The sequence below is a fragment of the Nelumbo nucifera genome, chromosome 5 (genome assembly GCF_055504915.1).
Source record: "Nelumbo nucifera cultivar China Antique chromosome 5, China Antique-T2T, whole genome shotgun sequence".
Taxonomy (NCBI): Eukaryota; Viridiplantae; Streptophyta; class Magnoliopsida; order Proteales; family Nelumbonaceae; genus Nelumbo; species Nelumbo nucifera.
In genome coordinates, this window is record NC_142653.1 from 85,418,941 (window position 1) to 85,437,126 (window position 18,186).

The following is an 18,186-nucleotide window of genomic DNA, read 5'->3' on the forward strand; positions in this document are numbered from 1 at the left end:
GCATACCCTAATATGCACCTCGCCTATGTGCTTAGGTGTGCCTTAGGCACATCTATTAAATCATTGTTTGATGCACCAGAGTCGATACACCAAGGGATTTTATGGTTACCTGAAATGGTAGCATGATTTGCAGAAACATGAGTACTTGAGTGGGCAAATGCAAATGAAGAGGTGTTGCCCGAGGCATTGGATGCTGCAACAGTGGTCTCCAAATGATTAATTAACCTCTTGTACCTTTCAAATTCTGCCTTTATTATTGCTAGCTGCTCCATAGTAGATTTCTCTTCACTTTCTCTATTTCCGCCTTCAGGTACTATAGGAACATTTGCATCTTAGACTTCCCTGTTTGACCATTCTTCTTAAGATTGTTGCTATTGATATTCCAAAACCTTTCAGGGGAAGATCTGGATGAAGGGTTCCAACAAGTGTCCTTAGTATATTTTAGTTTCTTGCAATATTCACATATCACTTCTTTCTTCTCATTCGGCCCTTTCAACTTTATCCCAACATGTGCAAAATACTCTAAGGGTGGTCCTTGTAATTGTACTTGCTGCCTACTTTCTTCACTGTTAACCATAGAATATCCTTGGGCAAGGGGGACTTCATCTCTGGCCAAAATATTTTGCCTAGTAATGTCAAACTTAGGGTTGAGTCCTGTAAAACTTGAACACCCTGTTTCTTTCTACCAGTTTCCTAAATGTCTCTGCATCCTTGGTGCTCTCCCACAACCATCTCCATAACATCAATCTCCTGCCATAAAGACTTTAACACGGAATAGTAAACTGCCACACTCTTCTCCCCTTGTCTTGGATTGTTGACATCATTCTTTAACTTATAGGCTCTTGCAACATTTAGCTTCTGAGAATATGATTTTGTAACACTGTCCCAAATCTCCTTGGCTGAAGTTCTCTAGTGGTAATGCTAACTTATGTGAGGTTGCATAGAATTGACTAAGGTGGCGTTTGATAAGTTTGAAATCTGAAAAGTTAAAAAGATATTAAAGGGGTCTGAAATCTGAAAGAGACATTTTTGTTTTTTGACTTTTTAGAGGCTCTGAATAAAGAAGGTTGTTTGTGTTGGATCAAACCTTCAGCATATAAAATTCACTAATTTTACTATTTTACCCCTAAATTAGACTATTCGGTTGCAGCGGCGAGAGAAGAAGAGGAAGAAACTCGCTGCGGCCAGGTCTGAAATGCATCTGAACGCGTTCAACACCTGGCCCATGTCTTGTTATTTCTGATCTGAAAATGATTTTCAGACCCAAATTCAGATACACTTCCAAACACCTCTGGCGACTTCAGAGGTCCGAAAGGTGTTATGAAAGGCCACCTAACCATCCAATCAGTCTGTAGTTCTCCTGTATCCATTTTTCATACATAGGATCAGTCTCTGCAGGTTTTTCCTTATTGCTTGTGAGCATAGTTTTCAAGGCATCTAGGTGATTCTGGGCGACACTGGGGTGCCTAATCGCCTAGGCGATAAAAATTTTATAATATAAAAATCTGACTTTTGGCTAGTTTCCTAGTTTTATATACCATTCAGCATGTATGTTAATTGAAAAAATAGCAATTCTCTTTATTAAGAACATTAAAGTTCCTCTAAAAATGTGGCAAATCATCACATCTAAAAGATACAAATCTTTTACATATATTAATTTCATAATTATCAAAAATAATACTACTGTAATAAGTATTTAATAGAGAAAATTCATATTAATTTGCAGCTAAAGATGGTTATCAACTTTATATGATAAATATTCAAGATGAAAAGTAAAATAGAAAAAAACAAGGATGAAGTTTCAGTTTTATTTAATTAGAGAGAGAGAATAGAAAAAATAACTTTATTATTCTATTCTTTCTTTCCTCTTTCTTTTCTTTTTTTCTTTTTCTCTTCTCAAAACCCTTTGATCTTTTAAATTTCAATAGTAAAACATTAAAACAAAGTATAATTGATATATATAGCATATAATAAAATGTATTAACACATACATTAATAAGATACAACAATATAAATGATATTATAAAAGGCGCCTGCCTTGTCATTTTTGTTGCCTAGGTGGGCACTTAGTTGCCTAGGCTAGCGCCTTGTCGCCTAGAAGGGTGCCTAGTTAGTCAAGGTGTTTGGGAGAGGCGCCCAGCCAAGGGCACCTAGTCACCTAGGCGACGCCTTGACATCTATGCTTATGAGATACCTCAACTTACCTCTACTGCAAACATAAATCCGTATAAAATGTGCCCAGACTAGGTAATTTGTTCCATCCAGTTTAGTTGTAGTTACATCAGTTAAAAAGGAATTCGTTGGACCAACCTTGGATATTGGAATCTACTTCATCTCACTTCTAGATTGCTCAATTGACCAAACGAAATTAAAAAAAAAGCTTTCAAGTCTTTATGGACTTAACTGAGGTTAGTCAAATACCCAAAGGATCAAAATGTGGGGTTTCACTGCACCTAGTTGCCTGGAAGAAAGGGAGAAGAAGCAACCTTTCTTACCAGAGCTCTCCAAACTTCTTCCAACCTCAACTGCCTACTTCTAGAGATCAAAGGAACCCCCCAAGCCCTGATTGCCACACCCAATCCTTCTTTTTTTTTTGATCAATAACACCCAATCCTTCTTTTTAACCTGTAACTGCAAATCTCTCTAGTCGGCTAGGGTTTTGGGCAAAAAGCAACAGCTTCACTTCTTGGCAATGTACAACCAGATTTTGACTCTCCAAACCCTCTACCAACTAGGCTAAAAGTTTTCTGATCAATCAGAAATGTATCTCTCCATACACTCTTCTAATTGATGGGTGTATGAGAAGGGGGTTTTTGTGTAGTCCACGGTGGAAGGGTTGTTATGGTGTTTCTTTCTCTCAGGTGATTCTTTATCACCATCCTGTTGTATTCTCCTTTTATTTTTAACTTTAATTAAGTTTTTATTTTACTATAAAAAACTTCCAATCTATTGCCTATCTGGCTTTAAAACTCCAGTGGTGGCAGCAAAGGCGCTATAAAAAACTTCCAATCTATTACTATAAAAACATCCTGTTGCATGGTGATTCATAAAAAAAGATCACTTAGTGAATTGGGCGGTTGTGTGTAAAAGCTAGAAAGAATGGTGTCTAGGCATTGGGAATTTAATGCTGAAGAATAAGGCTTTATTGGGCAAATGGTTATGGAGGTTTCCCTTGGAAGAAGAGAGGTTATGGAAGCAAGTTATTCAGAGCATTCATGGGCTGAATGAGAGTGGCTAGGGTGTGGGGCTAATTGCGAGGGCTACACCATCAACTCCTTTGGAAACCAATTTCAGATTTGCTACCTTGCTTCCTATCTTTCATAAGATTTGAACCTTGCTCTGGGTACAAAATGAAGGATAGGTAGTATACGTGTTGGTGGTGGGGATGTTGGTTTAAAAGAAAATTTTCTCTCGTTGTTTACTCTTTCTTTGTTTAAAAACAAAACCATTTTTCACTTTGTTTCCCCTTCTTCTTTTGCTTTCTCTAAGTCTCTTGGAACTTTGGGTTTAGATGAGACTTGAGTGAAGTGGAAATACCTTTGAGCATTCATCTTGTGGAGTTGGTTGAGAAAGTTTTGTTGGATCCTCAAAAGCCTGACTATAGAGTATGGCCACCTTGTTCCTCTGGACTTTTGTCTTGCTCTTCCTTTTTTGATTCTCTCCTCTCCATTGACCCTGACCCTAGGTTTTCGACGAAAGAAATTTGGAGTGCGCTGGTCCAGCCCAAAGTGGGGGCTTTTCGCTGGGAGGTTTATCATTCTAAAATTAGTTCTTCTGAAACTCTTCAAAAGAAGAGGCCAAATTGATGCTTCTCCCCCAATGCCTGCCTTCTTTGCAATGCTAGTGGGGAAAATTCTTTCCATTTAAAATCCAATGCTAGTAGCAATGGATAGCATATTGATAGTTGATCATTTGAAATCCAGAGGATTCCATATGGCTAGTAGGTGGTGTCTTTGTGAGGAGCAGGTGGAAAATGCTAATTACTTTTTTATAACCTGCAAGTTTTCAGGTTTCTTATGGAAAGTGTTCTCATCTATGTTCGGGGTCTCTGGTTTTCACCCAACTTGGCAGAGATATTCTCTTCTTGGCCCAGGCTGAGTGGAAGCAAGAAGGTGAAGGTGATATGTAGCTGTATTCCATTTGCAGTATGCTGGAACATATGGAAGGAGAGGAACAGAAGAGTTTTTGAAGAGAAAGCCTGCAGTATGGACAAGATGGTTGCTGCTGCTAGCAGACCAGTGGCAGATTGGGTGCTGATTCTCCCAGACTTCAGGCAAGATAAGGAGGACTTGGGAAATAGGTTGGGGGGGGGGTCCTGGGTTTTCAAATATGTAATGTGGAAATATCTCATTGATCTCAGTTGGTTCTTGTATCTGGCTGATGATTTGCCACCCTTAAAACTGTAATCATTTTTTTTTTCTTTAATAAGATTTTTTATTTACTCATAAAAATAATCTTTCCATTTACTTGTTTCTTGTTCGTTTGTGACTGGCATTTGGGAACAGTTTTTTGATCTATTTGGGTACAGGTGGACTCCTCCACAAGACTTTCTATTTTTAGCACTACTTTCTTCAATTGTTGCACAAGGGGCAAAATACTTTGGCATCTAGGATGACTGTTTGTTAGGAAAAAATGGAAGACTAATTCAATTGTTCCATTTACTTGTTTCTTCCTCATTGATCTCTTTATGGTGAGAGTCACACTTTAGGTGAAATTAACAAGCGTTTTCAGCCTCTTTACTACTGATGATATCATTAAAAATTGGTGGTTAATAGCAAGCTTCCCTGTTAGTAGAGTGACTTTTCAGCTTCTGTGGGTTCTGCCTTGACATCTGTCAATAAAGGTTAGGTTTGACTGTCGTAACAAAGGCAATCCTGGACCTTCTGGCGTTGGAGGAGTTTTTAGAAATGAAGAGAGCAGTATTTTTGGCTTATACTTAGGTCCTAAAAGCCATGGAAATGCAGTTAGATTAGAGCTTCTTGCAGTTCTACAGGGTTTAAATCTGGCAAAGATGAATAACTACACCAGTATCATTGTTGAAGGGGACTCCAAAGTTGTGTTGGGTTGGGTCAGAATGAAAGGAAGTGTCGTTGGCAGTATGGACACATCTAAAGAGAAACCGATGAGCTTAAAAGAAACAGGGTAGCAGCAGTCCAATGGGTGTACATATCTGCAAATGGATTGGCAGATGGTTTAGCAAAACAAGGGGTTGAGAGAGAAAAACTGTTCTGGGGGATGGGTTTGTAGTTTGATGTAATCCTGGAAAGGGGTGATAATTTGAGCATAGTTTCCTTTGGGTATCAGTTATCTCAACTTCTGGGATGACTGATTTCTTGCATCTTCTTGTTTGTTTTTGTAAAATAATTGTTGCTGTTATCCATAAAAAAACCCAAAGCATGTGCAACATATTCATGCACTCAACAATTCAAGCATTTCAAACTTTCAATTTCTTTCTTTCCCAATATAATTTTCATTCCTAATTTTATGAGCCGCCTTTGTACCAAGTCCCTTGAGGCAATCCCAAAGGAAAGTCCATGTTAAGGTCTTAAATTCTTAATCCCTACCAAAAATGGTTTTATAATTTAATTATCTTTTAAAAAATGTCTCGTATTAAGAAGAATGAATGAATAACATTAGCATAAAGGGGGTTCTCAGGGGTCTGGGGGCTCCCCCAGCCTCGCCACTGTGCTTCAAAAAGCACAAAGAAGTGCAAAATTTAACTAAACACCTGAGTTGAGGTGCAAGTGGCACCAGGTGCATACCTAGGCGCATTAGGCATGTGCTTTTCCAAAGAGGCTATGCTTGGTCCTAGGTGAGGTGCAGACCTTGAAATGTACCTTGCCCATGCACCCAGGCTCACCTTTTAAATCACTGGATCTATGTTTGATCCTTAGTTTGTCTAGGGTGTTTTCTTGGTTATTCCCTTTCTCAAAAGGCTATTGTTGTTTTGACTGTATCTGCAAAGCAATTTGTTACAAGGAATGCCACTTGTTTTGATTCCACTCCTTTCTTTTCTCTTCAGTTCTCTCTTTATGGTGAGAGTTCTAGTGAAGAGAGGTACCCTTTATTTCCTCTTCCTATGCTTGTTTCAGATTTGTCTGTTTCTGTTCCCAATTCTTCTTCTGATGAGGTTGGTGCTCATGATGATATTCCAAAGGAGTTGCAGATCTACAATTGGAGAAGGAAAAAGAATCACCATGCCAGTTTGATTCCTCTTCTGGCTTAGTTCCTTTTGCTTCTAGTAATATTGTTGTTGTTTAGACTTAGTTCTCTTCTATACTTGATCTTCTATTGTCTTATGTAAGGGTAAAGATCAATTAACCCAAACTTGGTTCTCCTCTCTTCTATACTAACCTTGATCTTCTATTGTCTCATGTAAAGGTAAATATCAAATAGACCAAACTCGGCTCTCTTATACTACTCTTTATCCATTATTTGATTATATTTCTATGAGTCATGTCTCCCTCTTTTCATGATTGTTTTTTCTTCTTTTTCTTCTTATGTTCCTTTTCCCACTATTGTTTCAAAGGCAATGCCTAATCCTAAGTTCAAAGATGCTATGATGCAGGAGCTGAAGAGTCAAAAATGGAATTTTATCATATTTTATGTATTTCTGTATTTTTGGACAGTAGGGTATTTTTGTCATTTTGGAATTTTCTGTGGGGTCCAATGGTAGGGTTTAAATTGTCTAGTTATAATTTGTTTATATTTAAAAATTTTAGAGTCATTGCATAAGTAGGATTAGAGTTATTGAGTCTTCTTTGAATTGAAATAGGATATGACAACTTAGTTTGAGTCCTACTAGGATTATTGAGTCTAACAGTTTGACTCCTAGGATTATTATGAGTTTAGAGTCTATAAATATGTATGGTCGTTTTACAGAATGGCAATGAATCATATTGAGTTTTCTTCAGCTTATGCTAGCTATGGTGAGTGATTCCCATGCCCTAGAGTGATTCTAGGCACCCATGAGTGATTCCAGGTATTTTCTCTCTTCTTTCTCTTCCAATTTTCTCTCTTATTCCTTCAAGAAGCCATTGACATCCATAAAACTCTGATCAAGAAGACCATTCAACATTCTCTAAGGACTAGAACTAAGCTGGTCCTACATCATGCTATGAACCAAGAGATGGAAGTATTCATTAAGAACAAAACCTAGGAACTTGTTGACCATCCTAGTAATAAGACACTAGTTGGGTGTAAGTGGATATTCACCATTAAATACTGAATGGTGAAGGAGAGCTTCTCAATGACAAGAACTTGTTTTAGAGGTTGATTGGTCCTTTATTATACACATACATGACCAGACATGACATCTTTTATCTCCTTCGTAAAGGTAAATGTGCTTACACTGAACACCTATTTCTCGCTATATTTCCTTTGCTCATTTATCTCCCTCGTATCAGAAGTTTGTGCCATTGCTTTCATCTATGGCTGTTCCCAGGTCGGTTCATGATGTTCTTCTCTCACTAGAAGGGTAGAAGGCTTCATGCTCTTTAAACTAACTACACTTGGGACCTTACTTCTCTTCTCCCTAGGAAGAAAGCAATTGGTTGTTGATGGGTTTATACTTTATACCTTGAAACACCAAGTTGACTGAAGTGTAGATATGTTTAAAGCACATTTGTTGGCAAAAGGGTATGCACAGATTTATAGAGTTGACTATATTGATACCTTCTCACCCATAACTAAGATGGGTTTGAGTTCGCGCACTTATTTCTCTGGCTGCTCACTTTGAATGGGTGATGCTTTCCTCCATAGTGCCCTCGAAGAGGAAGTTTATATGGAGCAACTTCTTGGGTATGTTGCTCAAGGGGGGGAGGTAAATGTTTGTAGATTAAGAAAAGCAATTTATATTGAAACAATCTTCGAGAGACTGGTTTGGAAGATTTAGTAGTGTCACACAACAATTTAGGATGAAACAATGTAGTGTTAATCACTTGTGTTTAGTATGGATCAAGGATAAAAAAATTGCAATGTATCGGGGCATATCGGCCGATATGTATCGTATCAGGGGGTAAACTGGCCTTAAACTGATGCCTCTGAACCAGTTTCAAAGAAAAAAAATAAAAAAAAAGTGACCAAAGATGCAGGCTGATACGCCCCTATCGATGTATCGGCTGGTATCGATATTTTGAACCTTGGTATGGATACTGCTTCAGGGAGAATTGTTTTGGCGGTTTATGTTGATGGCATTATTATTATTATTATTATTGTTGTTGTTGTTGTTGTTGTTGTTGTAAGTGATAAACAAGGTACTAAATTGTTGAAACAGTTTTTGTGGAACCGATTTCAAGCTAAGGACTTGGGGCATTTGAAGTATTTTTTGGGCATAGAAGTAGCGAGGTCAACTTGGGGAATCTCTCTCTCACGAAGGAAATATGTGCTTGGTTTGTTAGAAGATACAAGTCTATTAGGGGCAAAACTAGTAGATGCCCCTACAAGTCCGATTGTAAGGATGTCTAATAGTGAGTGGGAGCTTCTAGCTGATCCTGGAAGGTATTGGAGGTTAGTAGGGATACTAATTTATCTCACAATTACAAAACTAAATATCTCCTTCAATGTTGGACTGTCAAGCTAGTTTATGCTGAATCTGAGGTCAACCCATTGGGAAGGTATCATTAGAATGCTGCTTTATTTAAAGGTTTGTTCTCCAGGTCAAGGGTTGTATAAGAAAGGAGGAGAACTCTCTTTAGAGGTATATGCAGATGCTGACTGGGCAGGATCAGTCACAGATAGAAAGTCTACAATTAGTTATTGCACTTTCTTGGCAGGGAATTTGATTATTCGGAAGAGTAAGAGGCAGAGTGGCAAATTCAGCACCTTTCTCTTCAGTTGCTCCCTTATGGTCTCCACAGGCCCAGGGTGTGTAAAATTAAATTTTGATGGCAGTAGTGAAGGTAATCCTGGGCCCTCGGGTGTTGGTGGGGTGTTTAGAGGTGAGAATGGTGAGGTGATTGCTTTTTTTTCAGACCCCATTGGGAATGGTGACTCTGTAAGAGCTGAGATATGTGCCTTAATGGAAGGCTTAAGGAGGACAGGAGCTGAGTATTCATAGACTAATTGTGTAAGGAGACTCAAAGCTGGTTTTAAGCTGGTTTCAGAAGGACAATGGATTGTGGAAATATGTAAATGATAGAAGGGAGGCTAAATGGCTAACTAGATTGTTGGAGGTTCACTTTCAATGGATGAAGAGGACTGCAAATGCTTTTGCAGATACATTGGCGAAACAAGGGGTGGGAAGGGAACAAATGTTTTGGGCTGTATTGTAATTTTCTTTTCTTTTCTCTTTTTCGGGAGAGTTAAGCCTCCTTACCTCTTCCTAGATTGTTGTAATGTTATTGTCCATTAATAAATCGATTCTGTTATTGATAAAAAAAAAAGAGTAAGAGGCAGAGTGTGGTGGCTAGGAGCATTGTTTTAAAAAGATTTGAGGCGAGGCTAGGAAAAAAGGCCTGGCCTCAATAGCATCAGACCCCACCATTAAGGCTTAGGCCTTGAGTTGTTTGAGGCTTATGTCTTTGGGCCTTTGGCCTCATAGTGTCCGAGGCTTAGCTCAAATTTTCAGCATGCTAATGTGGAATATGAAGGTTTACATAGAGGAAAACATAAATTTAAGACAAAAAACACCTTGTTTTGTATATATTAGTGTAATGAGAAAATGAATAAACATTCAAATAACAAAAAACTTGCATATAAAATGTGTAAGAAAACAGCTTGCTTTATTATTCATGCTTTGTTATTATTCATTTGCCCATTTATTTCTTCACTAATGCATACTAGTACAAGAAAGGAAATAGGAATGCCTTGCTCTTAAAACAATGTTGGTTCATATCCCTAAATTTGATAAGTTTGACTTCTATGGTTTTGTTCTAGGAAAAAAATAGGGAAAAGATTAAACTACTTTGCTAAGATTCTAACCCAAATTGTAATGTCTCTTTGGGGTACCGATACCCCTTTTTTACAGTATTTTTAAACAACTTTTTAATAATTAAATAATATAAAAATAACCTTGTAAAATTAAAAAAATTGAAAAAAAGGTATGCATTATTCAAAGTGTTGATACTCAATACATCCCTTTCAACATATTGGAGTGTGTGGATACTTTGAACCATGAATCCATGTCTAATATATCATACAAGACAATCCATATAAGACCCTAATTTTATGGATACCTTGAGGCTTATGCCTTGCCCGTATGAGACGCAACCGCCTCTGCTTTTAGCCTTTTAGAACTTAGCTAGTAGTAGTGCAGAGGTTGAATACAAGGCCATGGCCCATACTACTTGTGAGTTGGTGTGGCTAAAACAAGTATTACAGGAGATAGGAGTAGCTATTTCAACTCCCCTTAAGTTGTTTTGTGATAATCAAGCAGCTATTCACATTCTTCCAATCTAGTGTTTCACGAGAGGACTAAACATATAGAAGTGGATTGTTACTTTGTAAGGGAGAAAGTTGTTAGTGGAGAAATTGTTACACCCTACGCTTGAAGATTAGCTAGCCAATCTCTTGACCAAGAGGTTAAGTTAGGCATAGTTGTAACAAGTTGGAACTTTATCATATGCTCCAGCTTGAGGGAGAGTATTAAATTATAAGTGCTGGCCATAGGGGTATTTTAGTCTTTTTGCATTTATTTTTCTTTATTATTTAGTTGCTTTTCTATTTCAGGGTAATATTGTAACTTCAATTCTATTTTAATTAAAGGAAAGTGAGGCGGCAGTTTGAGATTACTTGGGTTTGATATCAGCTTGCTTTGATCTCTTGTTCCTCGACATCTTATCTACTTCTCTTCTACTTTGATCTGAACTGAATCAACACTATTGCTAGGGCTTTTAGCTCCCTATTTATTTTGTTCTTGTTCTGATACTAAAAAAATTCTTGTTTTATTGTCTTTTCATTAGTAGGGATATTTCTATCATTTGGTTTCTTGTAATTAAAAATGGGTATATAGGTCATGACACTTTATTTTGTATACAGCTACAACTATTTTGAGGAATAAAATCAGTTGTGAGAGAGATATTTTCTTTTTGTCTCAAACCTACAACTTTCTCCTTTCCTCTTTCATCTCTCTCTCTCTCCCCCCCCCCCTAGTGCTTCTGTTGCATCTATTTTTCTTGTTCAGTTTCTTTTTCCAACTTTATCTATTTGATTTAAATTGGGTTTGGATTGATTATGATACAAAAGAAAAAGAAATACAATTCAAGAGATCAAGAGGGTGATAAGAAATCACCATACAACTTCCACAACAAAGCTAAAAGACTTCTAAATCAACAACCAAAAACAAAACCAGCCCTATCCAATACAAAACTAGAGATAAAATAAAAACTAAACCAGAACAACATCCTTGGCTCATAGCTTGAACCACTGCACAAATTGCACTACATAAAATGGTTAGTTTACTTTCCAGAACAGCAGAAATCAAGGCTTTCACCGAAACTTTGAGGGCAACAAAGAGAACCCCCTCCAAAACTCGAACCTGCTGATGCGCCCCTCCTCAAGGAAAGAATAATCCAACATAATCCAAGAGACTTTCCAATTTCCAGCTGTCTATCTACTAGTCTGTCAATATCCACTCTTTCCTTATTATAACTGTCCTCCTTGGGAGACTCTTCATCTCCACAGCCTCCTAACATCCTTCCCTCCTCTCTCCTTTCCCCACTGTATACTTTTTACAAGCCCCCCAACACAAAATCTTTAAGGTTAAGCAATTGGTTAATCTTAGTCCTTGTGTAAGAACTATCAAATTTTCTATAGTTGAATCTCCATGTCCAAGAGGTCCAAAAATAATTCAATCAATTTTCCTTCACTACAAAAATTTCCTCCAAATCCTGATGTTCCCAGATTGCCAAAAATGCAGCCATCAAAGTTTAGCTTGATTCAATTTATTGAGGGGAGGGGGGGATCAGAGAAACTGCTAGGATATTCCCTGATGAAGAACTTGCCACTGCTTGCAATTCCTTATAATATCATTAGTAGAGAAATCTTCGAGCACAAAAAGGATTTCACCCATTAGCCACTTTAATACAAATGTTCTCGATGATGGCTGCAATGTTGTTTGACTTTAAGATCTGGAATTCCTTTATTCCCATACGTGCCATCAAATAGGAATATTATATATTATTGATAAAATAATATAAATATTTCTTTGATATTGTATGCAATGAATAAAATGACTCAAAATTAACTTCTATGGACTTGAATGATGGGTCTGTAATAAATCTCCAGTATTTGTACTGATTTTATAGATAGATAAATATTATTCTTTGTAGATATGATCATTTATGCTTAAGTATTATTTGATTGGATCGAATCATGTCAAATTGGATTGGGGCCAATCTGTTCAAGTTTTATTGGATTGGATTAAGTCATACCAGATTGTTATGGAAGATGATGGATTTGGCCGGTGATGTCTTTCAAGTAAAAATAATAAGTTTTTAAGTACAGTTCAATGCAATCATTGGTTCATTTCAATCATAATTCAATAATTGTACATTTCTCCAATCATAGTTTTAATTAATTAATCATTTCTTTCTTTTTTTTTTTTTCATTCTTGCAGATCGAGCAGGCTTCTTGATAGTGTATTTGCCCTTTCCCCCTGGATATAAATCTCATCTTTACCTTATGATTGTTATTAAAAAAGGAAGAAAACAAAGGCAATTAGTTTATCCTTTACCTACAATTATGACATTGTTCATGATTACCATAACATATGACAGATTTTGTCTTTTACTTTTGCACTTTTTAACTACAATTGGTTATTATCTGGATGTTATGGTCTGTAATAGTTCAAGTAAAAACTTTGATAAGGTTGTCTTTATTTCCTCATCTAGGAGTTTAAGCTATATTTTTCTTGTTCTTCCAGGATTGAAAAGAAGTTACAAAAAATGGAGGCTGCAATTTCAAAAGCTAAATTGTTTACTGTGGATTGCAATAATGTTGACAAGAAACTGAGGCAGATACTAGATCTGACAGAGGATGAAGCTCACTTCCACATGAAACAAAGTGCCTTCCTTTATCAACTTGCAGTCCAGACCATGCCCAAGAGTCACCACTGCCTATCAATGAGATTGATGGTTGAATATTTTAGATATCCCTCACTGGATATGGATTCACAGGTTGAGAAATATGTAAATCCAGAACTTCACCACTATGTCATATTCTCCAACAATGTACTTGCAGCATCTGTAGTTATCAACTCAACTGTAGTGCATGCAAAAGTATGCAGTTCTTCATGCTTCCCTCATTCACATTATCTTTTTTGGGCGTTACAATGTGTTCATATTATTAGTTTTGGGTGTTGACATGTGTATCTTTGATTTATTTGAATGTGACAGGAAAGCAGTAATCAGGTTTTTCATGTGCTGACAGATGGCCAGAATTACTTTGCCATGAAATTTTGGTTCTTACATAATTCTTTCAAGGAAGCCACCATTCACATTCTCAACATTGAAGATCTTAACTTGGATTTTCATGATAAGAAAAACCTACTCCATCTATCATTGTCTGAAGAGTTTCGTGTTTCCTTCCGTAGTATTAACAAACCGGATGCAGGTCAAATGAGGACCGAGTACATATCAGTATTTGGTCAGATCCACTATCATCTTCCTGAAATATTCCACAATCTAAAGAAAGTAGTAGTTCTGGATGATGATGTTGTTGTCCAACAAGACTTATCGCCCCTGTGGAGCCTTGACATGGAAGGAAAAGTAAATGGGGCTGTGCAGTATTGTGCACTGAGGTTGGGTCAGCTAACAAGTTATTTGGGTGGAAACAACTTTAACAGAAGTTCTTGCATTTGGATGTCTGGATTGAATATGGTTGATCTGGTGCAGTGGAGGGAACAAAACATCACCGAGGCTTACCAGCAGCTGCTGCGATCAGTAAGTAGTGTTTTTCTATGAATAATCATATCCACGAATCCTTATATTTAATGCTTACTAAACCAAACTCTTGAGCATGCTTTGGATTCCAATTCCCACATCTAGGTCCATGCAATATAGCTTTACCTCCTCATAAGCAGTATCAAATTTTTTTGGTAGCTTCTGCTTTTCACTCTGTGTTGATATATCTAATAGATAGTTGATAAAATATTATACATTTGTATATATGTATTTATTCAACTACAAATAGTATACCATGTTTGTTTGTGGCAATTCCTCATGTCTGTTAATATAGTACTTGTTTACTGGTAGGTTCTTGGATTCTTCTTTATGTCTGATACTATAGTGATAGGATTATCTTTTCTATTCTTCTCAATTTGTTTCTCTAGGGTTCATCATGTTTTAGCATGAATACTGAGCTTTAGGCATGAAAGTTTAATCCTCTGTTTATTAGACATATCATACTAATCAAAGTACAATTCCAGTTTGCCTAACCAATCAAATAATACTTGCAGATTGTCATCTTTCTTGAAGTTAGGCACCTCTTCATTATAACAATTTTGCTAATGATACCCAATCTTTTATTTATAAAAAAAAAATGATACCCCAATCTTTCTGAAGTTTGGCACCTCTATATTATTTAATTTATTTTCTTCCGCCATCTCGAACAAAACGGCCAGTGATCTGAGTCTGTTTTAGAGAGTTTACTGTTGATTCTTGACCAATTTGATTGTTTAGAAGATACCATAGGCATATAGAATGGGCTATTTTGTGACAACATAGTTTCTAGCCATTAGTCCTGATACCAAATTGATGTAGGATTGTTTACTAGGTACCAATTAATGTAGGACAGAGACCTATAGTTCTAAATTGATGTAGGACTGATTGCTCTTTTCCATGGGTCCTGATTGAATCTTTTCCTATAAGAATCTTACGATTTTTGATAATGGGCTCATGATTTATATGGTCAATGCAATTAGAAGAAATAGAAAATAACAATAAATGTTGAGATTTTAGGAAAAAACGAGCAGAAATAGGAAGAGAAGTTTAGAGCAAAAAAAGGGAATAAACAAAAGAAGAAAAGGGAGGAGATGAGAGAACTGGAACCTCTATCCAGCCCCTAATTGGCTTTTATTTGTTCTTGTTATGATTCGACCTGCCTTGGAGTTCTATTTGTCTGAGATCAGTCACGTAGAAAGGTGGAAGAAAGAGAGAGAGAGAAAAGGAGAAAGTCTGGTTCGAATTGGAAGTCAAAAAACCTAACTCCCGTTCGGCAACACATGTGCTTTTATTATTAAAATAATGTAAAAGACATATGTGCCCTTATTTAAGTAAGGAGCACTGGTTCTAACATAATATTACAGATCAGCAACCTTAATATAAGTATAAAGACAGAAATACCCCTACGCTAACACTCCCCCTCAAGTTGGTGAATATATATCATATAATCCTAGCTTGTTACATATGTAGTCCACTCTTCCTCGACTCAAGCCTTTTGTAAATAAGTCTGCCCACTGGTTTCCTGTATTAACGTATGCAGTGTCTAGCTCTCCATTCAGCACCTTCTCCCTCACAAAGTGACAGTCAACCTCAATGTGCTTGGTTCTTTCATGAAACACCGGATTAGAAGAAATATGAACTGCAGCCTGATTGTCACAATAGAGCTTCATTGGAGTATTGATGTTGTACCCTACTTCCTGTAGAAGGTTCCTTAGCCACACTAATTCACAAGCAGTATGCACCATAGTCCTATATCCTGCTTCTGCACTACTTCTTGCCACGATTGTCTGCTTCTTACTTTTCCATGTCACTAGGTTACCTCCCAGGAAAGTGCAATAGCCTGTGGTAGACTGCCTATCAGATACAGAATCGGCCCAATCAGCATTAGAATACCCTTCTATTTCAAGTTTTCCGCCACTTTTGTATATCAAACCGCAACCTGGAGCCCCTTTTAAGTACCTCACAATTCTCAGAACTGCATTCCAATGAGGAATCAGAGGTTTCTGCATGAACTGACTTACCACACTAACCGCAAATGAGATGTCTGGCCTAGTAATGGTTAGGTAGTTTAGTTTACCTACAAGTCGTCGGTATCTGCTGGGGTCTTCAAACACTTCACCCATATCACTACTTAGCCTAGTATTTGTGTCCATAGGTGTTTTAGTTGGTTTAGCACCCAACAAGCCTGTTTCTTCCAGCAAATCAAGCACATATTTCCTCTGGCACAGGTTAATACCATACTTAGATCTTGCTACCTCTATCCCTAAGAAGTATTTCAGTTTACCAAGATCCTTTGTCTGAAAATGATCTTGTAGATAAGTCTTTAGCCTGGCAATACCCATGTTATCATTTCCGGTAATAACAATATCATCTACATACACCACCAACAGTATTTTTCCTCCTGGAGAGTCGTGACTGAATACAGAATGATCAACTTGGCACTGTCTCATACCAAACTTCTTTACCACCTCACTGAACCTACCAAACCATGCTTGAGGAGACTGTTTAAGCCCATATATAGCCTTCCTTAGTCTGCACACCTTACCATCCTCCCCCTGAGCAACAAACCCTGGAGGTTGCTCCATGTAGACATCCTCGAGTAAGTCACCATGCAAAAAGACATTCTTGATATCAAGATGATATAGCGGCCAATCATACATAGTTGCAAGAGAGATCACAACACGAACCGACCCTATCTTAGCAACTGGTGAGAAGGTCTCTGTGTAATCAATGCCATAGGTTTGGGAGTATCCTTTTGCAACCAATCGCGCTTTCAGGCGTTCAACACTACCATCAGGCAGATACTTAACTGTATAAACCCATTTACAACCAACAGCCTGCTTTCTAGGAGGAAGAACGGTGAGGTTCCAAGTATGATTATGATGAAGGGATGAAAGTTCTTCCATCGCACAACACCACCCTGGAGAGGCAAGGGCTTCTTGGACATCTTTAGGGACAACAACTGATGATAACAAGGTGACAAACTTGTCACGGGGCTAAATGTTGGGGCCCCGTGCGGCACTCACTAGTCGACGAGTAAGCCTATGAAGTCAATAAGAAAGCAACAAAGCAACAACAAATGCACACAAATTAGACAAAATGCTCTTTGTATTCAATGAATTGGTGGCAAGCACAAGCACAATTTAATGTCGAGGGGATCTCGTGCTTAACCTTTACACGCTACTGATTCACTCAACTACATACCTCCCCTCAAAGAGTACGTTAAGCTTTAGGGGAAGTGATAGAAGGATACAACAAAATATTGAATATGCATACTACTATTTACATAATTGCCATTGGCATACCCCCCTTTACAAAGAGTCCAATGACCCCACCCAAGACACATGAAGACACTTAGATGGCGTGCTAATGGCGTGCTTGATGGTGGTGATGGTGGCTGATCCGTCACAGTCTCCCCCACTCAATTCAATCTTCATCCTCGAAGATTCTTCCTAAGGTACTCGTCCAGCTTCACTGCGAACGGAAGGAGGTCTTCAGCAAGCTTCCAGGTGACTTCTTTTGCAGGTCCCTTCTACTTCACCAGGTACTCCCATTCTGATGTTTGGGAGGATTGGGACAACCTATGGTTGAGGATGGAGTCAAGGGATTGGTTCTTGGGTGGTCGGTAATTTGGATGTGCGCGTTGACTTTGGTTTCGGGAGGTATCTTGGTTGTCAGCATGGTAGGGTTTAAGTTGGCTTACATGGAAGACGGGGTGGACTTTTAGCCAAGGGGGTAGTTTGAGTTTATAGGCTGATGCACCTACTTTGGCTAGGATTTCACCGGGTCCCTCATATTTTCTCACAAGCCCGGGATGCACTCTTCGAAAAAACCTAAGGCAATGGGTATGGAGTTTTACTAAGGCCAGGTCACCTACTTGGAAGTTCTCAGGTCGTCTACCCAAATCAGCCCACTTCTTCATTCTTTTGGAGGCTTTCTCTAGTGAGGCTCTAGTAAGGTCAAGGCATTCTTTCCATTCCTTGGTGAAAGTGAAGGCTCGAGGGCTTCTTCCTTGATGGTCGTTGACGGTGCTGTGTGGACATCTTGGTAGTTGGCCGATGACGACTTCAAAAGGAATCTGATTGGTGGAGGAGCTCTTCTGCGTGTTGACGGAGAACTGTGCAATGTCCAGCAATCGAACCCAATTCTTCTGTGTAGCTGATACAAAATGGCAGAGGTACTCTTCAAGGAGGGAGTTCATTCGCTCTGTCTGCTCATCTGACTCTGGATGGTTGCTGCTGGAGAAGTTCAAGTTTGAACCAAGTAGCTTGAATAGCCCTGTCCAGAAAGCACTAGTAAATCGGGG

The 18,186-nt window shown here is 38.1% G+C and overlaps 1 protein-coding gene across 4 annotated transcripts in view; it reads left to right on the forward strand.

The window, feature by feature from the left end:
- GAUT7 (galacturonosyltransferase 7) overlaps positions 1-18,186 on the forward strand; it is an 84,128-nt gene that overhangs the window by 38,504 nt on the left and 27,438 nt on the right. For all 4 annotated transcript variants that reach the window (XM_010280589.3, XM_010280591.3, XM_010280590.3 and 1 more), the window contains exons 8-9: positions 12,863-13,217; positions 13,335-13,880. In XM_010280589.3, the coding sequence (XP_010278891.1) occupies positions 12,863-13,217; positions 13,335-13,880 (901 nt within the window). The remainder of the gene's footprint in view (positions 1-12,862; positions 13,218-13,334; positions 13,881-18,186) is intronic.